Source organism: Plectrocnemia conspersa, unplaced genomic scaffold (assembly GCF_051122295.1).
Source record: "Plectrocnemia conspersa isolate PC_06_02 unplaced genomic scaffold, ASM5112229v1 ptg000006l, whole genome shotgun sequence".
NCBI lineage: Eukaryota > Metazoa > Arthropoda > Insecta > Trichoptera > Polycentropodidae > Plectrocnemia > Plectrocnemia conspersa.
The window spans coordinates 466112-475244 of NW_028277170.1; the positions used below are offsets into that span (position 1 = coordinate 466112).

The 9133-nt window shown below is 29.5% G+C and overlaps 1 protein-coding gene across 1 annotated transcript; it reads right to left on the reverse strand.

Moving 5' to 3' along the window:
* Window positions 1-890: 890 nt before the first annotated feature.
* On the reverse strand, window positions 891-7547 carry mah (solute carrier family member mahogany). Its single transcript, XM_088187956.1, has 9 exons — window positions 7323-7547; window positions 6586-6706; window positions 5279-5391; window positions 5072-5204; window positions 4590-4749; window positions 4437-4524; window positions 4293-4373; window positions 3627-3752; window positions 891-2351 (listed from the first exon to the last, which is right to left on the reverse strand). The coding sequence occupies exons 1-9, from the start codon at window positions 7471-7473 to the stop codon at window positions 1951-1953; spliced, it is 1374 nt and encodes a 457-aa protein (XP_088044082.1). The 5' UTR covers window positions 7474-7547; the 3' UTR covers window positions 891-1950.
* Between the last annotated feature and the right edge of the window lie 1586 nt (window positions 7548-9133).

Consider the following 9133-nt stretch of genomic DNA (forward strand, 5'->3'; position numbering starts at 1 on the left):
CTTCAGTCCAAATGCGGCAATTTTGCTTGTTGGCGAAACCATTATTTTATAACTTCTTCAAGCCTGGGTTTAAAAAAATATGAAGCAATAATCAACCTATTGTTTTTGTTTATACTTAACAGAAGTGTAGGTCCATTTTTTGGTGATATTTTGTATTTATTCCGTTTTGAGTCGCAAAGTGTTACAGACAGGGAATAAATTTTGAGATGTTATGGGACACGATTCGATGCAAAAAAAATACTAGCTTTACTATTAAAAAATGGTTAGCAATATGTCAAAGTTGCACGGTTGGGTGGATCACCGCGTATATTGACCGTAAAGTGTTTAAAATATTTAAATACATTTTTATTTTCTTGGTACGTGATTCATATGTTTATGATAATTGATTTAATTATTATGAATATATAATATGTGGGATATATTCAGAGAAAAAAATGTAAATGCTGACTTAAAACGATCTTTCTTAAAAAAATAAACAATAATATGAATTGGATCAACCTCCAGCCTGAGGGGAAATTCGTGCAGACATTAAAACAGGTCTGAATGAACTAAACTTTGCATATTTCAAAACGTATAAAAAATGCCCCTATTTTTTTGTGCTTTTAAAAGAGCTATAAAAACGGCACATGTTTATGTATTTTTTGTAATAAGACACGCGGAGGAGAGGCAATATTTGCTAAATGTAAATCTGATGAAAACTACGACAGATATCGTGTCCCCAAAATTCGTTTTATCCCATATTTATAACAAAAAATAAAAATATAATTTATTTATTTTTAAATTTAGTTTACTTTTAATTTATTTTAGCAGCATATGATTTTTAATTGGCGTTCTTATCGTTGGGAAGGCCATCTTAACGGGGCTTCGAAGGACCAGTGAAACTCGACGGATACATTTAAATACGTTTATTTACACAATTACACAATATTGATGTAGCTTTGAGCCATAACAATTATTTTTCAAATAAATCATAACATTATTGTTTATTATTATTGAAATATTTTTGTACGCCTAAAATTCACTAATATTATAAAAATAACTAGAAAATAGTTGTTAGTGTTCGCCGTTCGCCGCTTTTATTGAAATCTATCTGATAAGAAGAAAAATATTCTTTCGCTAAAGGACCGGTCATCACTATTAAAAAAACACCAAATACAGAATTGTATCGTATAATATTATCCTTATTTTATCTACTGTGCAACCATATTTCATTTGACGATAGAGCAAGTGAATCAGATAGAACAATATTTTCAATACAATGAATAGCGAAATAAGAGTGGTACATATCCAACAGTAGCTGACATTTATATATTTAGGCTTTTTTATTAGATAACTAGAAAAATATTTGCAGTTTTTTTTTAAGTTTATATTTTTTAATATCATGTTGGTCTATATATTGACAAACATCTAATTTTGTTTAATTATTAATACTGCTTAAAATTAAGCTATTAAGTTACAAATATAAAATAAGCAAATAAGAGCATTTTTCTTAATCTATTCAAAGCGGATGATAAAGGAGCAGAACTACTTATAGACAAAATAATTATTTTTGTGTGAGTACTCAAGAAATGTATAATGAAATAGTGGTTACTAAAAATCTCTCGATCATATTATAATGTGCCCATTAAATTGGATCCTTTATAACAGCAGAAAAAATTTGATTAACGATTAAACAAGCATCTCGCAAAACTGTATTACGCAAAAATATAAATAAAATGTTTGCTCTACGTTTTTCGAATCCTGGCGAAATAATTACAGCTGAGAGATAATATTAAAAAATTGACAAAATGTAGTAAGAAATGTGAACAGGTCCAATTCTTTTGCACAGTTCGCATCTAGGTAATTTTCACTTGTTTGAGCATTACAATAACTTATTTCAAGGTAAGTAATTTATTAACTGAATACTTGTAATCACAATTATTTCCATAGAAACCTAGTACATTGAATAAATTACGCTGTAAATAAATGTGTGGTTATATTCAATAAACACGACGGTGTAAATTGTGCATAAGTGATAACATTCGACCAGTTGTAGAAAGTGGATATCGATGTAGCTATAGCTCCAAACGACACGATAGAAATCAATATAGCAAATAGTGTAATCCTCGTGTACAATGAAGGTACAATTTTAAGCTTGTTCTCGGAAAACGTTCCAAACGTCAGAGTGGAGGCTGTCCCCTCCAGATAAAGGAGTCTTCCGTATAGCAGCGGAGGGAATATAAACATGAGAGGGCCCGTCAGTGTGCTGCCGATGAGACTCATCACCAGGTCGAATCTCGGAACGGTTTCTCCTAGGAAAACCCCAAAGGCTACCACGGAAGATCGCACCAAGCACCTCTTTACGTTGAAACCTAGACATTGAAACATAAAGCATATTTGTAATATATCTAATAGCGCTTCGCTTCGCATTAAAAATAAGTTGAAAAAACATTGAATAACCTGCAAACTTAACGAGTCAATAGTTATAACCAGGCGTGTACATACGGTGAGATACATTCCCTTTCACTCGCTCGCGTGTAAAGTGACAAGAGTGGGTGAAACATAACCGTTCCACACGTCTAACACCGTATTGTACACGCCTGATTTTCACATATGCTAGCTGCAATTTCATTGATTCTCTCTGCAACTAATTTTTTTATAGTGAAATATTTTTAATTGTTTTAACGTTTTCCTGAAAAATTAAATCTGCAGTTTTTAGCATTCACTGTTTAAAAAAGCACTACCACTAAGACATTTAAAAAGTGTATCTTTATGATCCGAGGTGACAAAACTGATTTTTACGATGCTTTTATGTTTTTTTTTAAATATAGATTGTTTATGAAAAACAGATTTTAAAATTATAAATTTGTCTTCTCTTCGTTTTTCTATTTATCTGTCATATTTAAATCAATGTTTTTCCGTTTTAAATTAGATTTCTCTAAGGCACTGACATTATGTCATCAAATTAAACAAAAACTATGTAGATTTTTTAATCGGATGTAAATCTTTGCATCAACAAAATTCATTTCAAAAATGTCTACTCCATTCGTTCACTTTCTAGAGTGATAAGCATGCATCACTATACTAAGCAAAGTTGCTCAACTTTAATGCATGTTACATATGTGACAGACAGTGTTGATAATAAACAGAGAATTATTTTGCGTTTTTGTGTGTTTTTGCTCCTCAATGTAGCAGGAAAACATAATCAGTCAACATGTGCATTAAGCTCATTTATATCCGTGAAGTGGGCAATTATTTTATTATTTTTATTTATAAAACCACCTATGCTTTATGAAGCCCTAGTATACTCATGAATAATTAATCCCATTTAGGATTATTTTATCACTAATCGCGGGATTAATAATATGCAGCAAAAAGTATATACAACATTTTATTTGTTTTAAGTATCAGGAAGACATAACGACGCAGTGATTTGTGGTATTTATGTAAATTAATGCGTCCGTGAAATGGACAATTAATTATTTTTTTAAACTAAAAATCAATTCTATGGATTTTCCATGACTATTTGTTTCTTATTTTGTCATATAAGATAATTTGGATGCAAAATAGTATGAATGTTGAAACGATGGATTTGTATCGTACTTATTAAATATAAATATTGTTAAGATGAAAATGGTTTTTAATACTTCTGGGTATATTCAGTTTGTCTTCTATGTGTTGAAACAAAGGCGATGTTCCTACAGCGCTGGATAAACACAGTTGAAACGTCACTAGAAGAACGATCAAGTATAAAGGGATGCTCGCCGGTAGACCTTTAGTAAAAATGAGAATAAAATATGATTTATGTATAAGCAAGATTCAGCGGTACAAACACATTACCTGTTAAAAAATCAACGGATGGTTCACTCGAACAAAAATAAACCACGTATGTAAAAGTAGCACAACAGCTAACCTTACCCAAGCTACAATAAAGTTGAGATGCCATAATTTATTTAAAATTTTGCATTGCGGATTTATGCTATGTATATATATTATAAATTTTAGAAAGCTATTAGGAGCACGCGATATGTATATATCGTCTGTACATACATACATACATACACATAAATATACATACATACAATACATAAATATACTTACATACATACATATATAAATATACATGCATACATTCCCACATAAATAAATACATACAAACATACATATATACATACATACCAGGTGCGTGCGGTAAAATCATTTTGTGTGAGAGATGATTTTTCTCACTCACTCTCGTCGCTTAACATGCAAGCCAGCGAAAGCGAAAGTATCACACTGTTACATATTAGACACATATATATGTACATACATACCTTGCAAAATGTTAGAGCTGATGTTGTATCCGTAGCGATAAGTAGCAAGAGCAGTTGTAATTGCAAACATCGCAGTTGTAACTATTAAAATAATAATCAGAATAAATAAATTTAAAAATATTAATAAATATAATAAAAAGATACCTAAAAATCCACCCATGATAGCATATCCAATTTTTGAACTGTCCTTCATGTCCACTTGAATGGTCATGAGCATCGGATGAATATCGAACTAGAAAAAGTTTCATATAGTCTAATTATGAAATATATCTACTGTTTTCATAAATTAAAAAATACCTGAAAAGCAATTATGCCGTAGGCGGCCAGAATGTTCCTAACTGAAGGCAATTCATATAATGAGCGATCGTCTTGCATGGAATATTCGTCTGTCACGATACAGTAACATGTCATTATAGTCACTGTACATACGAACACCACTGACAATATAGAAATAGACCTAGAGTATTTAAAATGTTAGTTAACAGTAATCAAATAGCATAAACACAAAATCAAATATAAGAAGTACATCATTTTTTAAATTAGTGATAAATTGGAGATGATAATTATTTTGCTATCTGGATTTTACCGGTCATTCACACTATTACGGTAACGTAATCTTATTGATTTTAACATGGATTATTGCCTTCTAAGAAGTGACAATTTTTGCGCTCTTAACATTAGACGAAATTCGATTTAATACAGGTTGTACGAGCATTCTCATAATTATATTTTAACTCTTCAATTCTTTTCTTATAATTAAGAATTTGATTCATACTAACTTCATGTCCTTCGGTGATCCCAACCACATCACTGGACACAGCAAAACACCAATAATAACCAACCACCAGCAAAACGTAAAGTCAAATTGATATGCAGACATTTTTGCACCGAACAATTGAAGATTTTGAGATGCTAAAAAATGAAAAATTAACATTATAAAATATATTAAAGAATAAAAATAAAATTATTTTTATATAACCTCCTACCAACTAAAAGATTTGGGATACCGGCTCCGAAAACAGTGGCATCCAAAATTACAGTAACCAAATTACTCATCGCTTTACCGTAAGCTAATTCTGCGACAGCTGCATAGGGATATCTATTATACATAAAAATATATATATTCTTTATTATTAATAATATTAATATTATGTACTTAAAATCCTAGACTAGGGGTGGCCAACCCGCGGCCCGCGAGATTCATCAATCTTTTACAAAATATATTTATTTTATAATGGCCAATACCCTATAAACAATTTTTCACTCCAAAAAAATGTTTATAGCCTATCTAAATTTAATATGGGGATACATAATTTTATATTTTTATTACTTATTCTCTTTTTTTGTATAAAATTATTAAATTTTTTTTTAAATTTAGCTTAAATATGTCTCTTTAATATTTTTTGCACACAGCACATAAAAATATTATGTATGGAAAAGGCCGCAAGAATTAGGTAAATTTTAAAATCCATTATATAACATTTTATCTCACTTCTCTTTTTGTTGTAAGATTTTTTAGTCACTATTTTGAAACAGGTTGGATCAAACTGGCTAACAAGGTTAACTCAAATGTTTGATTTGATAATAACTACGACAGATACTGTAACTTCAAAAACGGTAATATTCCGCATAAATAACATTTATTACCGTGTGCACAAATTTTCAAGTTTTGTCATTTCAATATCTATTTACTGTATTTAAGCTACAGATATCACTGAAATAATACAATATTAACTATAACATTTAAAATAAATTGATATCTTCCTCTTTGTCTTATTTGTGTCATCTAGGTAATAAGCAAATTTCTAGTTCCTTTTTTATCCCATCATCATATGTCGGCCTGTCTATGCACATTTATCAATTCCTAACTTATCTTAAAACTCTTTCATGGTTTCGCCGGTAATAGTCTCGACCTGTTTAATTAAATTAGATCAGTGGCTCTCGGCATTTTTTCAAGCACAAATTTTATTTATTAGTACCCAACCCACAGTTTGACTTTATTGATTTTTACCATTGCGAATGTTGTTATTACTCAACATTTTTGTTATCAATATTCTTTTCTGTAACCGAGTTTTTCACAGGGTATTTTTTTTAGAAAAGAATTTTAATTGAACTTTTTAAGTTATAATTCGCGATTTATAAATAAAATTTGCTTTAAAACGTTAAATTATATATAAATAATTGATAAAAAAACTCTATATATAAATTCGATAAAAATTATGGTAGTTTTATATACATATAATATAATATATACATACGTACATTGGCATATAATAATATAAATAAATATTACCGTTTCTTCTCGTTTATGGTTGGATCTATTTTTGAAGCTATTGACCAACATCTTCCCAAAAGTATAGCCGAATATATTTGGACGCAAAATATAAATATAACAATTGGAATTCCGTAGATACCTGTAAAAATAACCAATAAACAACTTTGTAAAATAATTTTATCGTTTAACTTCTTTTGAACTAGTAAACATTGTATATTGTACTTTTATATTGATGGATATATTTTCATGTACTTTTAATTTTGTAAAAAATTTTTATAGAAAAATAAATAACAAAAAATATAAGAAAGTATATAAAAATGTTTTCTCTGCAAAAAATAATAAAATTTAATGTCAATATATATCTCACTTGAATATATATAAGAAAATTGTTTTTTATTGGGTCGGCTAACTTATAAATTTCATACTGCAGTAATTTTACATAAGCCAAAAAAATGTTAATCCTTTCGGTGTGCATATAAAAAATTTGAAGGCAGAAGAAATACTTTAAAATGAAGAAACAAAAATAATTAGAAAATTATTATCACGCTGCAGAGTGAAATGACAAAAAAGTGTAAAAAAAATTGTTTAATTATTTAAAAAAAATAAAGGTGAAAAAATACTTAAAATTGAGCAAACAAAAAAAATGCAATTCTCTTATTAATTAGAAAATAATTATCAAGTTTTGAAGAATGGACCGAATAAAAAATAACATCAATATTAAAAAATATATGCATATACATATGTATATTAATTACCACAATCGACGACAGCTTTCGGTAAAACTATCACAGGAAATACTCCGAATAAATCGACGATGCACAAAATAGTAAAAATCGCAGACAATCCTTCAGATCTCGGCAAAGACACTGATCGATCCGTCAAAAGCGTCTTTTCGTTATCGAGCATTTTAAAAATATATTATACTTGTGACATTATAGGGTAGCACCAGACGCTGCGGTCTAGAACGACCGAAGGTGAATGCTTCGTATAAGTTGCATGAACTTTAGTCAATCGCGAAGGGGAAATTGTACTCAACTCGACACTATTCTATGTGAATATTCGTATTCGTAGAGTTATTTGATTTTTACATAATACTGGAAATATGGGATAAGTATTATCACAATAACACCTTGTTGAACTGTCGCATACATTCAGTCATAAGGACGGAATAGCGAAGTCAGTATTCTATCAGAATTATAACTGTGAGGTTACGGGTTCGAAACCCGGCAGAGTTACTCGAATTTTTATTGAAAAAATTGCGCTATTATTAAAACCGGCCCCAGCTGCAGTGTCATCTATTGATTATAAAATTATATTACACATAATAATTTATAATTGATAATATAGATGTTACCGACTCCTTCAGTATGGTGTTTAATATTATAATATGTACTTAGGTATTCATTATATATGATTGACTTGCACAGTTGGTAAAGATTTACCCCGTTGTATCGCATTGAGCTGACGCCTGTCAGGCTACAACGGAAGACTTTAAAAATTAATAAATAAACTCACCTTACAATCTGATAGCCCATATTGCTGATTTCGCTGCTATGAGTAGTGTGGAACATATTTTTCAGTTGGCGATACGCGATTATTTATTTATTTATTTTAATTAAATTAAGACCTTCGTGATCGAAAAGGTTACCATAACGCGTTACGATTAAGGTTTCTCTATTCACTTCCTGGGACTCAATTCGCAGCTCTGGATCATTACCGGGATCCCGGGTCTCGTGTTATGTTGATAAAAAAAATTTGAAATAAAAGATTTTATGTTTGTTTTTTATAAACATTGTTAATTTCATTTCTATTCAATTGTTATTATAAATTAAACATGTATTGACAAAAAATACTATTTCTAAATAAAAATACAGAAATAATATTTTTTTAATATTAAAAAAACATTTAAAACGCGATCGTGACTCTTGAAGTAGTTCCAAAACCCAAAACTGGAAATCATAGAAAATAATGTGATTGCTAACTTGGAATGTGTGCAAAATTAAAAATATAAATAGATATAACAGTAATTACAAAGTTAGTATTATTTCCTGTATACAATGTTTATTCAGCTGTATTTAATATCGCTAAATCCAGTTCAGGGTTTTGTAATCGACGTAATCTTGTATTATTTTTTTGCAGAACTCTGGATTGTTGAGGAGCACACTTCAGAAAGCACTAGTTTATTATATAGCATTATATTATATAATATACCTATATTTTTTAAAGCAAAAATATTTCATACATTGTAAGTTTGCGCGTGAGAAGCCTCGCAAGTTAATTTGTAAAATGTGAAATGTGATCTTAGTCTGCCGCAGCTATACATACATCATGATATTATGTTATACTTGTGTTTAAGGGAAACTAGGGTTCGATGCCTACAAAAATGGTATTAAAAGACTACCGGACTTACGATTAATACCAAAACATTCAAACATTATTACATATTAAAATGAATAATAATATGAATTTTAATAGAGAAAATGAAGTAGGAAAAGTAACTAATATCATTGTACAATTTGCTCAAAAACTTAATCTGGAAGTTGACAGTGAAGATATAATTCAACTT